The sequence below is a fragment of the Natrix helvetica genome (genome assembly GCF_964273705.1).
Source record: "Natrix helvetica genome assembly, chromosome: 4".
NCBI classification, from domain to species: Eukaryota; Metazoa; Chordata; class Lepidosauria; order Squamata; family Natricidae; genus Natrix; species Natrix helvetica.
Genome location: NC_138550.1, coordinates 131,540,759 through 131,558,735, shown reverse-complemented (window position 1 = coordinate 131,558,735; position 17,977 = coordinate 131,540,759). Strand labels below are relative to the sequence as shown.

The following is a 17,977-nucleotide window of genomic DNA, read 5'->3' as shown; positions in this document are numbered from 1 at the left end:
CTAATAAGTCTGGCAATAGATGAAAGGTTTCCCCTAGAAAGTTCAAAAAGACCAATCCACAAGAGATTCCTCTGGGAGACACGGAGACAAAGACCGGAAGCCTGAATTTTAAAGGTGGAGTCAGGTTTCACAGTTCATAAAGACAACGGAAGTGTGCCATCTTGCCCTGCCAATTTTGGGCACAGAGGCATATCAAAGTTTTAAAAAGTTCCAAAAGTCCTCAAATCACAGTAAATAGTGAAATTAAATTGCAAAGAAAATCATCCAACCTGAGTGAGGCTTCATTCGTTGGCTCTCCCCCCTCCTCCTTCCCCGGGGGCTGAGAGCAAAATTATTCCTCGCCGCTTATCCAAGGGGGGGGGGAAACCCCCCTCCCTCCAGCCGCGCCTCCAGAATACTCCGAAAGTTATTTAAAGAAAGCTAACTAGTTCTTTGTGCAAAATAGGGCATGAAGAGAGAAGCAGCCTCACCGCACCGCAGCTGCTTCCTTCAATTGCTTCATTCTCCCGACGGCTTTAGCGAGGCGCGAAGCGCAGAAACGCGAGGCGCCCTCCGATCTAGCTCCCCGGTGCCTTGGGCGCGCGAGAGACCTCCCGCCGGCCGCCGCCGATGCAGGAGCTCCCCGCGATGCCGCCCCTCCGGCAGGACCCCTCTGAGGGGTGTCCTGTGCCCCCCAAGAAGTGGGGAAGCCCACCGGAGAGCCGGAGCGGGCAAAGAGCTGCCCGTCGCCGCTGCCGCCGGAACCGGAACTGCCAACATATTATTTTTAAGAGCAGAAATCATGATAATCAACATCACTGAGTAAATTTTAAAGTTGATTAAACAGACTTTTACTACATAAAGGTCAATCTCTCAAGACATTCCATTACTAAATAATTAACAAAAGTCTTTGATGGTGGGAAGGAAAGAAGAGAAGGTAGTATCCCAGGGGGGCTTTGAAGGAAACTGTTATTTCAGTTTCACCAGTCATTGTGTTCAGAAAAGAGAAGATACTCAGGGTAGGTTTTAGGTCCTGAACTTTAGGATATTAAATATAAGTGTGGAGGGAAATTACAGAGGCAATGTATGTAGGCATTTTAACCACACTGTGTGCTCTTTCTAATAATACCAAGAAAGTTCCATTTTTCTGAGCTTATTTCTCAATCAGTCCACGTTTGCATCTTACAATTGTTTTGTGTCAAATAAAGCATTTGTCTCTCTCGTGTTAAATACAGGATGCTGTATAGCAATGTATCTATGGAATACAGAAGAGCAGGTTCAATTCTCCTAACCTATTCTTAGTTCTGTTTTTCTAATTGTTTTCATTTTGATTTTGATATAAATCTGCATGAACAACAGTTTTCTAATTCCTGCCGCAAATCCCATTCGCACTTAGACTTACTCAGAGACTGATGATGTAAAGAACAATGCCTAACAGACTTCTAAAGTTCTTTTTGTTCTATTCTGTAGTCAGGTTAATGATCTCTTTTGTCTCTCATTACTATATCCTATAAACTCAGTTAATTCAAGTTTGACAAACCCAATGATATTTCTTATCTATTAACATGGTAACAATGTTTCTACTATATTAACGTGGAAGGGCAGAGCAGACAGTTCCAGTAATCGGTTTTGACATTTAACACAAGAGCCTCTTATAAATGATTTTTCAGATGAAATAGCTGTTCCTATAACTTTAAATTTAATACTGTGGTACAGATCATTGGAGCTTTTAAAATTTATTTTATAGTTTCTCTGATGGTCGGTTCCTGATTACTTTCTCAACTGTTTCTTTGGTGACATAAAGGTAACTAAGGCTAAATAATCCAATGAGTTGAAAATGAAAAATTGTCTGGATGATTTCCCTATCATTTTTTAAATGAATTACCGTATTTTTTGGAGTATAAGACGCACCTAGATTTTGGGGAGGAAAACAAGGGAAAAATATCTGCCTCTGCTTCCTAGCAATTTGCGTCCTTGCAACAAACAGTACACACAATATACACTGTTTGTAGTGTTATATTTCAGACTATATTTGTACAGATGCTGTTAAAATGTGCTTTCTGGAAGTATAGTTATTCTCTATTTAAAAGAATAGCACTTTTTAAAACAATAGCACTGGGCCTCTTCAGATCAAGCATTTATTTTAAAAAACTTCTTCATTTCATTACCTTGTCTAGAACAATAATAAAGCAGTCTTAAAAAAAATAAGTCTAATAATTTGAACATTATATAGGCATTTATAGTTGTTGACTTACCTCCTTGCAGCAAACAGCCCGATTAGCACAAGAAAAAAAAATCTGCCTCTTAGCAATTTGCCATGTGGAGCAAACAACAAGTTTCACTTTCAATTTCTCCCGGGTCCCAGCAATTGCTATAGCTTATTGAAGCCTCTGCAAGCCCCCCATTTGCTGCAAGAGGTAAATTGCTGGGAGCAGAGGCCAAAGGGTGGTGGCTGGTGGCTGGGTGGGGCTACATTCGGTGTATAAGACGTACCCAAATTTTCACCCTCTTTTAGGGGAGAAAAAGGTGTGTCTTATACTCCGAAAAATACAATAGATTGTGAATTGCTACTGTTCTAACCTAGGCTTCCCCAAAAAGCATGAAGCAAATTCCTGGTGAATTTATGACCCCAGACCTTATCTAGCCATGTAAATATTTTCCAAATGCAGTACAGTGCAAGGAAACACTTGCCACAGAGTCTCTAATATTTACAGATAGATCTTCATACTCCTGAAATGAATGAATGAATGAACGAACAAACAAATTGTTTCCTGCAAAAGCCCACTGCCCTTTCACTCCTCTTTTATTTTTGATGGGAGGGACCATTCACTGTCCACCTGTGGCTTTACTCCCAAGTCAACCCTGATTTCTGAGCTGTTCTTTTATTCTGGCAGCTCTGCGCATGCACACATTGGGAAAAGGCTCCAGCTGTTTCTCTGCCTCATTGCTGTCTAGCTCTGAGTTAACAAACATAGATTTAAACTCGTGTGGAAAAATTAAATTCACTATTATTAAATGTTCTCTTAGAATTATAGGAAAACAGAAAGCTGGTTCCAGCTTTGAGCACAGGAAGTTACTGTTTATGAAGAAGTCAGTCTTCTTCATAAAACTGCCCATTTGCATTGATAATTGCTTTCCAATACACCGGATCTTTCTGACTTCTTTCTCCTTCATCTCCTTCATTGAAATGATATACACTGTAATATTTTTCCTAATCAAGAGAGGTGGAGCTCTCAAATATTTACAGTTTCAATAGAAATGTCTTTCAATAGAAAATATTGCCCTTATACAAATTTCAGAAATTGTATTATTATGGATTGAACAACATTTTTGCATGACCAGTGTGTATGGAAGTTAATCATTCAACAGTAAGGTATTATGCCAGAGGAAGATTTCATGCCACATAAAATTTTCCACATCACTATGGCAGTGATATGTAAGATGATTACATATCTGATGATTTTTCCCTTTTTGGGTCTTCTAAGTTTAATGTTCTTTCATTATATTATCTTGCATGATACTATAATGTAAGCTCCATAAAGCCAAGGTTTGGGACAGCATATGAGTTCTAGCCCATAGCCCATACATACATAATCCCTTTCTAATTAATGAATTTAGTTAACTGAATTCTCAATTTATTTTCCCAACTATTTTACAAGCTAAAAACTACTTGCAGTTCAATTAATGTAAACCATTCAAGCTCTTATTTTTTGTCTACTAAGCACCTGCTTTTATTTTGTGCCTAAGGATGAAAAAAAAGTAAAACAATTGAATATTATGTTTTCAAAAAAAGAAATCAATGATACTTCCCTCTAGTAGTTTAAAGTGCTTCTTGAACCTACTCTGGTGCTTATTAGAACTTCCCACATTCCCCTAAGAGGAAATTCCATATTTAAAATATGAACATTAAGTGCTTCATCCCTAACTGCATTTTGTAATATTTGGCGTAGAAACCTGGACGTTTCAAAATGTTACTTTTATTTGTGATTGTTGAATTGTCTAAGTAATATTATTATTCATGTACAAATTTTAGAATATAGTGCTCATATTATATTGCTCTGGAATACCCATCTCCTTCTCCATACTGTATACTAATATATATCTCAAGGTTTATATATCTTTTGAGACTTTCTTCTGTTGAATAGGTTTGGTGTTTTAACTATTAAAATAATAATAATAATAATAATAATAATAATAATAATAATAATAATAATAATAATAATAATAATAATAATAATAATAATAATAATAATAATAATAATAATAATAATAATAATAATAAATATTTATTTCTTAGCCGCACCCTCTCCCGAAGGACTCGAGGCGGCGTACAATGAAACATATGAAATAAATATGTGGACAAAAGAAACATATTTTGGAGATGTCATTGTGAAGCTCACCTTGAACTTATTTTGAAATTACTTAGGGCATTTTAAAGGCTATTTCATTTCATTTTCCAAAATTTTTAAATTTTAACTTACTTGAATGCTTTTTGTTTCTATTCCATCGATGTCACTTGTTATTGGTGGTTTAATTTCATTTTATATTTCATGCTTGCATTTGATTTTAGTTTAAGAGACCCTCTATTATTTTGTGCATTTGGGCATTCTATATATACAACTAAAAAACTAAACATATTAACAAATAATTCCCTTGAAAATTAATTAAATATTATTTATATATTTTCTCGTTGTTTCAATGTATTTTCACAGTAGCTAACAATTGTTAATATTTACAATGCTTTAATACATATGCAATCAGGCAGAGTTGTCATCAACTTTATTTTTGTGTCTCAGTTTGCTTGGGAAACAGATTACAAAAAAGATAATCATGATCACAATGATAAACAATATATGCCACTTTATTCATTTTCTTCTCTCCAAATCTTGAATGAAGGTTTTGAGAGCATGCAATCTGACAGTATGCAATCAAATACAAGTCCTATTCAATATGAAAAATAATGAGTATAATGTCACAATATATTCAAGCAATCTTCAACCAGTTTTGTACAAGTTTGCACTGATCAACACAATGCCTATTCTATAGCTTTCTACAGCATCAACAGAGATCAATATCATTCTGTACAATAGAAGCCAATTCACTTTCATTAGCTCAGTTTAATTAATTCAGCCCAAGCTTTATCTCTGTGAAGACAATTTTATAGCATGAATGCTGGAGCTGCAGGAAAATTCACCATATTCCCCACTTTGTGTTCAAGACACTGGGCCATCTTTTCATCATTTCATTGGGCTTCATAACCTAAGCACCTGGCTGACCTTTCTTCTTGTGTCCTACTTTACCACCACCATACAAATATGTGGCTCTGGCTGGTTGGTTTGTTAAATGTACTGTTAGCTTATGAGGGGAAGACCTTAACATTCTGAGGACTATAACAGGGAAAACAATCATAGGACTGCATGAAAGTACTTATCTCCCTTCCCCCTCCTGTGTATGTACTGTATGTGTGTCAATCTAACAGCTGTATCAAAGGACCTATGTTTCTTGCTACTTATTTAGATATAAAAGGGAGACAATTGATGTTTTATTTTTATTCAACAATTCAACTAAGTAATGGAGAGAAAAAAATATGCCAGCATAATTTGTAGACTTTAAGATGCCAAGAGATGGCTGCTTTTGGAAAAGATCCTAAGTAGCAAAGAACATGCTTTGTATGCCAAACTCCCAGGTCAATGGCAAAGTGTTCTGACTAAAATCTTGGAAAATCCTTGCCAGCTATTGACATCACTGAGCTTGATGAACCAGTGATCTGATAAACAATAATGCAGTTTCCTATGTGAACAAGATTTTGGAAGTAAAAACTAAACTAAACCAATCTGGTTTTCTTAACTCTCTAAATGCTAGGGTGTCTAACTTGAAAAAAATGGGGTGTGTGCTACCTAAAGTCATTAAAAGTTCATTTAACTCAATTCTATAGATAGAACACATGCTTCAAATATTAGCTATGTTTATAATTCTGGCTATGGAGTGTGCAATATAGGTGGTTCTGTGCAATATAATAACAAGTGTGATCATGACTTGTTCTCACATTCCACCAAACAGATTGTAAATTGAACATGGCATCTATGGCTTGGAAAGTCTAGTTTCCAATTCTGTTGAGAATTAACTTTATTAACAAAAGCCCCTTCCCATTTTCTGGCAGAAAGTCTATAAAATATCATTCTTTATCAGCTCCCGATGATAAATGTTTTTTACAGCCAAAATGATACATGTCTTGCCATTTTTCAAAATATGCTAATGGCAAACGCATGGAAGGAGAGAACTATAAAAAAAGTTTGATATATCCAATTGTAAAAAAAACAGTATAAAAATGTTTTGTTAGACTTTTGCCATCTTTATATAATTATTCGTAAATCATTAATGCATAAAGATAGGAACAATCATGTTGATGAGTTTCTTTTCAGCATTCTTGGACAACCGTTTTTTTAAAAACCCTGTTGAGTAATGGTTTAGAATGTTGGCCGGTGACTACAGATAAGTCCAAATACTGAGATATTTAGATCTTTATTTTAATTCTGATTTTAACTCAGATATAGATGTAAAACTATTTTGACTTACTTTGATGACCTACATCATCAAAAAGGGAAGCTTAAACCAGTAGGACAAGATGTAAATCCAGGCAGAAATTTCAGTTTTAAGAAGGCCAACTTCATGGCCAAGGACTTTGATCAAGAGACAAGATGTTTGAAAAATACTTCTCTAAAACTTGAACTGAACTCTTTCTAAGGGAAGAGGTGACCTGTAAGGACTCCACTGAGCTCCAAAACGAAATGGGAGGTTTTTTCATGCCTACTATATGCTGCGGCACTGAAGAGAATATGTTTCTAGAACAAAAGTTATTGCTGCTAAAACATAATCTCCTTCAAGAAAGTAGGGTTCTCAGTTATCAAAATAGCAAAGCCATTGCCACGTCAATAGGAAATGAGCCTCAAAAATGTCATTTAAATATAGTCCTCTTAAGACACAAATTAAGCATCTAAGAACATCTCATTTTACATGACAGCAATGATAGTTTCTTTGCGGAAGTTTATATACATATCTGCTCCTTGCTTGACAGAATGAATGTTCCTTGGACTTTGAAGAAGCAGGACAGAAAGAGTTTTGGTGGCTTTTGAATGCTGATATTGGAGAAAACTCCTGAGTATTCCATTGTTAGACAAAAGTAAATAAATGAAATGTTGAACAAATCAACCTCAAGGTCTCATAATAAATGAGCAGACTTAAATGGTCATATTTGTTGACACAGTATTAAGATCTAACTTCTGGAGAAGTCTATAATGTTGGGACAAGTGGAAAGAAAGAGAAGAAGATGAGGAAGAGCAATGTGGATTAATTCAATTATAACAGTGAGGGATGTACCACTTGAAGACCTGTACCAAATTAAAGACAGATTCTTCCATGGAAAATCTATTTTTCTGTTTGCAGATAATTTCTCATAAAGCAATTCAAAGGGAAAATTGTCCCTCAGTGGTTCCATTTATTTATAGTAATTGTTACTGGCACCTTAAGTTTAACTAGACATAAAAAGAACTTAATGTAAGGTGTTTAAATGAACATTTCTCTCTAAATTTATAAATGAACCATGAACATTAGCTCTAGAATAATAATAAAATAAATTCTCAATGTATTATTTTTTTACAAGCTGTCAGAAACATTTACCATCAAACTTTTGGCATGTCTTTCTGAGTGGTGATATTTAAATAATATATTAATGTGGTATAAAATGTCAGCATACATCATCACATTGTGCAAATACCAAACACAATTGTGTATAATACTACTTGAAAATGGAAATCTTTATGCACACATGCATCAATGTTTATGCTGAACTTTTAACAATCCCAACATACAGATGAAGCACAGTTTTAAAAAGTATTTCGCTAAATTCTGTATTTTCACTAAAAATACATATCTGAGTTAGCAGCTTTTCATAACGATAGTTTAAATCAAGAAAATGTCAGATACTGTATGGTAACATCTCTCATCATCTTTCCTGTAAATTGCTGCTGCTGGTTTTTGAAAACATCGGAAATTGCTTGCAATTGACAATGTGACACACTACAAGGATAGTTTGACTTGACTTTTGCACGTTTACACAAAACTGTCTTACATTATTCATGTGTAGCATTCAACACCTAGGCAATTATCAGATTCATTGATTTCTGAAATCCAGAGACTTCCTTTCACACTAGACTAAAATTTCTTTTTGTCCTCTTTATAAAGATCAAATTAACATGATAGCCAATGAAAAAAAATATCTTTAACTGTTTCAAAGATCACTAATTCTACTGATTTTTCACCATGCCACCATACCAACACTTTTTAGAACATCCTATACTAGAATTATATTTAAATTTAAGTTATAAAGGAGAAAAAATCATTAGGAATGAAATAAAACAAATTATTAATTGATACAAGAGAGTTCAAAAAAACCAAAAGCTTCAGTTGCAGTATTTGAAATCATTTAAATGTATTCACATAAGCATTATCTATGTGGTCCCTAAGAAATGACTTTAATTTTGATACCATGGAATCAATTGAGAATATTTGAAGTTGCAATTACTGAATCCTATTATGAGAAAATATATTTATAAAGATTTAACTGATCTAAAAGGTACTTGGGGATGAGCAAAGTAATAAGAACAAAACATTAGTCCTTGATTGAATTTGTCCTCTGGATCCATCATAGCAAGCAGCACTTTCTATAAATGGCCTTTTTTCATTCTTCCCTTGGAATATAGTCACAGCATGCTTAGTATCGGACTATTTGAAGTTAAAACAAGAACTGAAAAATACTTCACACCCCTCTCACTACAATTCTTTTTTGTCAACCCTTCTGAAGTTGTTTTGAGTAAATAAATAATGGTTACTGTATCACTGTTTAATTCAGAGCCCCTTATTTTCTATATTTTAATTTAAGTAAAGTAAAGGTTCCCCTCACACATATGTGCTAGTGGTTCCTGTCTCTAGGGGGCGGTAGTCATCTCTGTTTCAAAGCCAAAGAGCCAGCGCTGTCTAAAGACATCTCCATGGCCATGTGGCCAGCATGACTAAATGCCAAAGACGCACAGAACGCTGCTAACTTCCCACCAAAGATGGTTCCTATTATTCTACTTGCATGTTTACGTGCTTTCGAACTGCTAGTTGGCCGAAGCTGGGACAAGTAACGGGAACTTACTCAGTTATTCAGCGCTAGGGATTCGAACCGCCAAACTGCTGATCTTTCTGATCGACAAGCTCAGCATCTTAGGTACTGAGCCACCACGTCCCGTAATTTAAATCCATGCATTTTATTTAAATATATTTCAGATATTTTATAATACTGATTGTATTGTATTCCTGTATCATTGTTTTAGTTTATGCTTGCACTGCATATAACTACAGCATCATAATCAATAAAATTACTATGTGTTAACAAAGCACATCATAGAAATACCATGCTCAGCAGCATTTACTCTTGCCCTAATTTCACTTCCAATTGGACTTAACATATGTAAATTATGCCTTTATATTCCACAATCTGTAGCTACACAGCTTCCACATTTTCTGTCAGTGAAATGCATGTATTACTATCAGTTCTGCTGACTTCCATTCCTGTCCACCATTTTTTCCCCTTTATGATGCAGAACAGAGGACATCTACTGCAGTTATGTCTAGAAAAATGGTTAAAGCTGGACAATCATTTAAGACTGTCCATGCCAAACATTCCCAATACTATTTTCAGTGGTCCTGAAATGTTCTGCCCTTTCAATATATAGATGCAGATGTGTTTGATATGAATTCTTCTGCTTCTTTAATTTTTATTTCTTGCTTGTTCATCAATATCTCTCTTTCTCCTGTTGTTCCCTGTTGCTAGTTAACTCTTACTGAAGTTTATTGTATAAACATCAAGCTATATCTTTTGCTAACTGACATGAATACTTGCCCTGATCTGGATACAGGGATTGACTATATCAGTGTGCTGATAATAAGCTAAACTGAAAAATACACACAAATTTCCCAACAGATTATAGACAGAGATCTTCACTTTACTCTTGGAGTCCTTTCGTACTACTTAGAGAAGATTAGAAAAAAAAGTAAACATGATACAAAATAATACATTATGAAAATTAGATCAGAAAACCACTTATTTTATAAATTTTCATATGCACTCTCATAAATGTGTGGGGCTTCCTTTGGGACGTGCCCGAAGACTACAGCTAGTCCAGAACGCAGCCGTGCGGGCTGTCATGGGGAGTACTAGGTACTCCCACGTAACACCTCTCCTGCGCGAGCTGCACTGGCTGCCTTTCGGGTGCGTTTCAAGGTTTTGATTACCATCTTTAAAGCGCTCCATGGCACAGGACCTAGCTACCTGTGGGATCGCATCCTGCCACACACATCCCTGCGACCAATCCGCTCTCACAGGGAGGGGCTTCTCCTGGTGCCGTCCACCAGGCAATGCCAACGGGCGACGCCTAGGAGTAGGGTCTTCTCTGTGATGGGCCCAACCCTCTGGAATGACCTCCCCCCCGACATTAGAACCACCACCGACTTCTGCTCCTTCCGACAAAAACTGAAGACTCACCTGTTCCGATTAGCTGGCCTGGCACATTCATAACTTTTATCCCCCAGCAGATACATTTTAACTGGTATTTTAGGGGAATTATTTTTAAATTTAACTTATGGGGTACTTTTAAGGGGTTTTTAAAACTATATTTTAGATACTTTACTTAGATGTACAGTTTTTATTTTAACCTCCTCCATAACTATTTAACTATTTAATTATTTATGTTCTGTATTTTCTATGTATTGACTGTACACCGCCCCGAGTCCCTTCTGGGAGAGGGGGTGGTCTATAAGTGCAAATAAAGTAAAGTAAAGTAAAGTGCCATAATTTTAAACTGAAGCAAGAGAATATTTTTAAAGGCATGTATGTATTTGTGATTTATTTTTTAAATCTTATCCAATGTAATACATCACCATTAATACTTAATTTCCCTTTCCAAATTTTGTTTAAGCCAATATCAGCATCATTGCTTATTTCTAAATCTAATTAACAACTTTATGGTAGTTGGGTATCTGGTCAGCACTTTTCCAGATAGACAGAATTGCTCTATTAATGGAACTAGGTTCCCTTGCCCTCCACTTTTAACAACTAGCACATAGAAATAAACAATGGCATTTACACACAAGTTAAAAGGGAAACCAAAATGCTAAAAAGAAAACAAAATGCTAAAAAGAAACTTCCTTGCCAGCAATCATCAGCCAGCTCAACAAGGATTAACAAGACAATCAATGAACTATTAAGGAAAAATAATACTCCTGTCAACTCTGTCAGATCAAGCTTCTAAACATAAACAGAGACCATACCCTATTCCCTTCTAGCCCTGAAGATGTTACCTAGTCTGGTAACAAAATGTCTGCACCAGTTCAGCTCTGAGCTACATACCATATATTCTCTTCTATTGGTCTCATAAACAGTGTATCTTCATTTACCAGCTTGTCTGCCCCTGTTCCATGTTCCCACGGGCTTGATTCTAAACCAGTTTAAGAAAAAATAGGCGGGAAAGGCTACAGAAGGGAACTTTGCTTCAATATTTGTATTAAAGCTATGCTGTTCTTAAATACTAGGAATTTATGAAAAAGATGATTGTCAAGAATCTTCTGCTTTACAAGCTGGTGGTTCATATTGTGAGCTACGTTTGGATGCAGAATAGATATAATGGCAGAACAATTAACAAGCTCAAATGACTTTAGGAATGTAGAGTAAAAAAACAATAACAACAATATAGCCTCAATCAGCTCCAAAACGAGTGATTAAAGTTTTTGCAAAGCAGAAAACCAAACAAAAGAATATGAAAATACAAGCAAATATCTGCTTGGAAGAATTCCATGTTATTGCTAACAAAATGTTTGAAATTTGACAAGTTAGAAGAAACTAATCATAACAATAATTATTTGAAGGTTTGCAGACATGGAACAAGTAGCAATAGCAATTAGACTTATATACCACTTCGCAGTGCTTTTACAGCCTCTCTAAGTGGTTTACAGAGTCAGCATATTTTCCCCAACAATCTGGGTCCTCATTTTACAGAGCTCGGAAGGATGGAAGGCTGAGTCAACCTTGAGCCAGAACCTTTTGAACTGCAAAACTGCTGGCAATCAGCAGTCAGTAGTCAGCAGAGGTAGCCTGCAGTGCTGCACTCTAACCACCCTAACCATTGCGCCACCATGGCTCATAGGGTTTATCTAGCTACCATATAAAGATTTATGTAATGATGTATCTTATTGTGCCAGTTGATTCCCCCAAAACATGTAATAATGCTATAGCATTTGTGGAAACAGAAATTAAAAAGATCCACAATTGATCCATAGTCATTTTTTTAAAAAAATCAATGAAATGTAATTTTTATTTTTAAAAAATAGCCAGCCTGTAATTCTTTTAATTAAGAATGGAATTGTTCCATTCCATTCAGTCAAAATATGGAACCTACCTTAGATAGACCACCGACTTCCAAGTAAAAGCAGATAATAAAAACATTCCATGTGACCCAGAGAGCAGTCCAAATGGAGTACTAAGTAAAGAAAAAAAACAGATAAAAGATTATGATAAAAAATATTATACACATGGATGCCGTAAATTAAAAATGTAAGTACACTTCTGGAAACCACCCAGCAGGGAGTTTCCAGAAAGAATCCTCTATTCCGAAATCTGTAGAACTGCAGCCAACTGAAAATCCAATATTCTTTCTTTCACTGACTACACACAAGAAAGTTAGATTAATTATTTATGGTGTTATATTAATCTATTGATAGCAATAAATTCTGACACATTGACCTAACTGTGCATTTAATTTTCATGATATATTTCTGCAAGGTGTGGAAGCAATTATATCACAGCCTTATTTTGCAAAGTCTCTAAGAAATGACCAAAAGCCAAGAAATCTGATAATTCAAATAAATACAATACAATATAATAGTAGAGTTGGAAGGGACCTTGGAGGTCTTCTAGTCCAACCCCCTGCCTAGACAGGAAACCCAGACAAATGGCTGCAACATCTTCTTAAAGACTTCCAGTGTTGGGGCATTCACAACTTCTGGAGGCAAGCTGTTCCACTGATTAATTGATCTAACTGTCAGGAAATTTCTCCTCAGTTCTAAGTTGCTTCTCTCCTTGATTAGTTTCCACCCATAGCTTCTTGTTCTACCCAGGTGCCTTGGAGAATAGTTTGACTCCCTCTTCTTTGTGGCAACCCCTGAGATATTGGAACACTGCTATCATGTCTCCTCTAGTTCTTCTTTTCATTAAACTAGACATACCCAGTTCCTGCAACGGTTCTTCATATGTTTTAGTCTCCAGTCCCCTAATCATCTTTGTTGCTCTTCTCTGCACTCTTTCTAGAGTCTCCACATCTTTTCTACATCGTGGTGACCAAAACTGAATGCAGTATTCCAAGTGTGGCCTTACCAAGGCATTATAAAGTAGTATTAACACTTCACGTGATTTTGATTCTATCCCTCTTTTTATGAAGCCTAGAACTGTGTTGGCTTTTCTGGCAGCTGCTGCACACTGCTGGCTCATATTTAAATGGTTGTCCACTAGGACTCCAAGATCCCTTTCACAGTTACTACTGTTGAGCAAGGTACCACTTATACTGTACCTGTGCATTTCATTTTTGTTGCCTAAATGTAGAACTTTACTCTTTTCACCATTGAATTTCATTTTATTAGATAGTGCCCAATGTTCAAGTTTGTCAAGATCCTTTTGTATCTTTAGTCTATCTTCTGGAGTGTTGGCTATTCCTGCCAGCTTGGTGTCATCTGCAAATTTGATGAGGTCCCCATTTATTCCCTCATCCAAATCATTGATGAAGATGTTGAAGAGTACTGGGCCTAAAACAGAGCCTTGAGGTACTCCACTGCATACTTCCCTCCATGTAGATGCAGTTCCATTGAGAACTACATGTTGAGTGCGTTGGTCAGCCAGTTACTAATCCATCTGGAGGTGATGCTATCTAACCCACATTCTTTACTTTATCTAGTAGTAGGTTATGGTCTACCTTATCAAATGCCTTACTGAAGTCCAAATAAACTATATCGATGGCATTCCTCTGGTCCACTAATTTTGTCACATTATCAAAGAATGCAATAAGATTAGTCTGGCATGATCTGTTTTTGACAAACCCATGTTGGCTTTTGGCTATTACTAAATAAATAAGCCTGCGATTAATAAAGTTGTAAATTACATTTGTCCAGCTTATCAAATGATGACATAAATACCTTCAATTTTTCTCTCTATCTAGCTATCACATAAACAACACATGTACGTAAGCATCAACATATAAATAAAAGAAAGTAATAGAACAAAATACATTTTTGGAAAATCATTGCTATCTAGGTAAATTGATGAGACCAGTGAAATGACATTGCATGTATTCATTGTAGTAATTTAGCATAAAAATTCACATTTTTTACAGAATAATGTTATGATGCACACAATGTCACTTTTCTTCCTTTTCGTCCAGTGGTGGATTTCAAAATTTTTTAGAACCTCTTCTGTGGGTCTGGCCTGCTTTGTGGGAGTGGCTTGCCGGCCATGTGACCGGGTAGGAGTGGCTTGCTGGCATGTGACCGGGTGGGAGTGGCTTTCCAGCCATGTGACTGGGTGAGCGTAGCCAACTTGTAAAATGTGGTGAAACTCACTTAACAATGCTCTTGCTTAGCAACCAAAATGTTGGCTCAGAAACTCTGGCATTTGAAGCACGCAAGTCTTAAAGCTGTCAAGTTACAAGACCCTTTAGGAAAAAAAAGGGTGTTCAAACTTGACGGCTTTAAGACTTGTGGACTTCAACTCCCAGAATTCCTCCTCCAGTCATGTTGGCTCAGGAACTCTGGCATTGAAGTGTGCAAGTCTTAAAGCTGACAAGTTACAAGACCCTTGCACCCCTAACCCTTTAGAAAAAAAACCCCAGGGGGGTTCAAACTTGACAGCTTTAAGACTTGTGGACTTCAACTCCCAGAATTCCTGAGGGCTGTAGAGTTAGAATTTATACAACTATGGAGGCGGAGGCCTTCATGGAAAAAAACAAAGCCCTCCTAGATAAAGCGGAAGACACTACACAAGATATGGGAGGTGCCGAGGCTTTGCTGACAGGCGGGGGGGGGGAGGAGGCAACAATGAGAAAGCTCAGATCACAGAAGTAAGTTAGAAAAATAGTGCAACTGCTGATATAATGAATCTTTTTGTTTGATACAAAGTAAATGATTGAAATTATTGAAAGATACAATGTAAAAATAAGCTGTCAAAATCTAGTTAAGCAATAACATCCTGTTTATCATTAAGTAAAAGTTATGAGAATTGGGGGGAATACCATTTCCTGCATGATGTAGCTGTCAAAATTTGTAACCATACCCATCACCCCTTTCCTTAAAATTTTGTAAAACTAATAAAAAGATTTTTTCAAAAAAACCTCCCAGAATTCCTCGTCTCGCTCTTCATCTTGATGATGTGCAGACGGGCGGGGGGAGGGAGCTGGAACCGGTTCTAAACGGCAGTGTAGATTTGTGGAATCCCTTCTATAGAAGAGGTTAGAACTGGCAGGAACCCTGTTTTTGTCCCTGCTAAACCTTAGTGTGTAATACAAATAGAACTTTTTTTCATGTCTACATTTATAAAATTCATAGTATGGAATTATGATTTCTTTAATCTCATTAAGATTTGCCCTTAAATGTGAAACTTTGATTCAAAGGCGCTTCAATTCAAACACCATGCTGAATGGAATAATTGATTCAATATGTTGATTATATGGCATCAAGTCAGTGTGACTTTTAGTTATTGCATAGATAGATTTTTGCCATGAATTCAGTGTGTTAAACTGAATTTAATGCTTTCAAAATAATTGAGGGTTCAGTAGGATTCCATGCATGTACATACAAATTCATTTCTACAAATTGTACTGCAAAATCAAATCAAACTGCACATTCAGATTAGATTCGTATCTGCACACATAGTATTTATGCATCATTTGATGAAAGAATTCTTTTTTGAGTTTTAAAAATTAAATTAGGAAAGGTTTTGCATATTGTGATAAGCCATAATATGTTTTGTTTAATTTTATCTTAATGGGTTTAGAATGTTACATGAACTGTGATTTATTCAACAACCACAATGAAATAAACCATGTCTTAACAAGTTGCCTGAACTAGTTAGAGGGAGCATGCATAAGTGCACTAACGTGCCTATCGTACCAGTAATTGCATTTTTATTCTTTTAATCTTGTTCTCGTTTTTGTTTCAAAAATTCCAATGAATAAATAAATAAGCTAAACCTTAATCTCAATTGACTATAAATTTTAAAGGGAAAATGATGAAGAGGAAATTCTTTCCCTTCCAGTAGTACTTCATTCAAAATCTTTCCTCTTATTAACTGCTTTCATTCCACAAGTAAATAATTCATAACAACATTGAACATGAGCTTGGACTACAAGACCAGCAAGGTTTTTTCCAGCTCTATTCTGATTGATTGATCTACATAAATATCAGTCCTTGTGTGTTATTGCCAAATTTGTTAGAAAGAAAAAAGTTATTTCTGGAAAAAACATTTTAAAAATCATGCTTGATGCTTAAAGTTGCTGTTCCATAGAAGAAAGGACTGTAGTTACTGAACGTTGATTAAAAAACATTTTTATCTGCACCATCGTTCCAGTTGTACAACGTATTGTTAACGTGAGTTATGCATTAAGAATGCCAGCCATAGTTGCAGAAATATAGAAACATGTTCACAATCATTCTTAACTAGTTCACTTAAATTTGTGGCAGATAAGGGACCAATGCAACAGGACAGAAAATGAAAGTGATTGGCTCAAAATTTATCAAAATCATTTCTCAAAGAGATAGTCTGCCTTATCAAACATTCTATAGTATTTTTTTAAGGTCAGATGAAGTCAGCTTTCTTATTGTTTCTTCATATGTAAGTTGGCTTAACTCCAAATATCTAATTTTGCATTTTCTGGATCCTGTGTTTTGTACCTTTTAAAGATTTATTTTCAATCCCCATGAATCACCATCTATCTCTACAGGTTTTTACTATTATACACATTTCAATGTAAAAAAAAAAGAAGCTTGTTAGTTGTTTATAATTATAAATGCAAACATTAAATCCATTTATTCTCCCTTAGGAGTAAGAAAAATGTATCTACACATTAACACACAGTTAATACAGTTGTTATGGCTGTTATGGCTGTTAATACAGTTAAAAAATACCGCAAAAAGAAAACAAATCAATATTACATAACCTTTATGTAGCACTACATTTAGAAATTCTGTTTGATTAAGTAATAAAGTTTTGTTCCTGGCCTAAAATACATCAGCTAATTGGTTACCTGCAAGTTTACCGATACAATTCAAGGTCCTGATTATCACCTTTAAAGCCTTACATACAAGACAATCTTCTCTGAATTCAGCCTGCTTGCCAGTGAAATCTAGCCCTAGGGCAGGGGTGTCCAAACTTGGGAACTTTAAGACTTGTGGACTTCAATTTTCAACCACGCTGGCTGGAGAATTCTGGGAGTTGAAGTCCACAAGTCTTAAAGTCCCCAAGTTTGGACACCCCTGCCTTAGGGGTTTGCTGAAAATCCCAAATTTGAGGAAAAGCCATTTATAGGGACTTGGTGACAAATATTCTGAGTGATGGCCAAACATTTCTGAAATGGCTTACAACTAATACAGGCCATCCCTCCCCACTACATTTTTAAAGAACTGTGAAAACAGGATTTCCCTATATAGAACAGCATTATGAACTCACGAAAGCTGAAAGGCCATTCAGTTTCCAGGTGTGTCTAAATGTAAAATATCTGATCTTAGGGTAATATGTATACATGTCTATTTTATTTATTTAGAAAATTTATATGACCACACACACACGCTCACTGTCCTTAAGCAATTTACAAAAAATTAAAAATCCAATGTAACAAGAATAAAAACAGTGACCCCATCCTCC

The 17,977-nt window shown here is 35.8% G+C and overlaps 1 protein-coding gene across 2 annotated transcripts in view; it reads right to left on the bottom strand.

Moving 5' to 3' along the window:
- Window positions 1-17,977, bottom strand: part of NKAIN3 (sodium/potassium transporting ATPase interacting 3) — a 234,924-nt gene that overhangs the window by 73,458 nt on the left and 143,489 nt on the right. For both annotated transcript variants that reach the window (XM_081952568.1, XM_081952569.1), the window contains exon 3: window positions 12,474-12,554. In XM_081952568.1, the coding sequence (XP_081808694.1) occupies window positions 12,474-12,554 (81 nt within the window). The remainder of the gene's footprint in view (window positions 1-12,473; window positions 12,555-17,977) is intronic.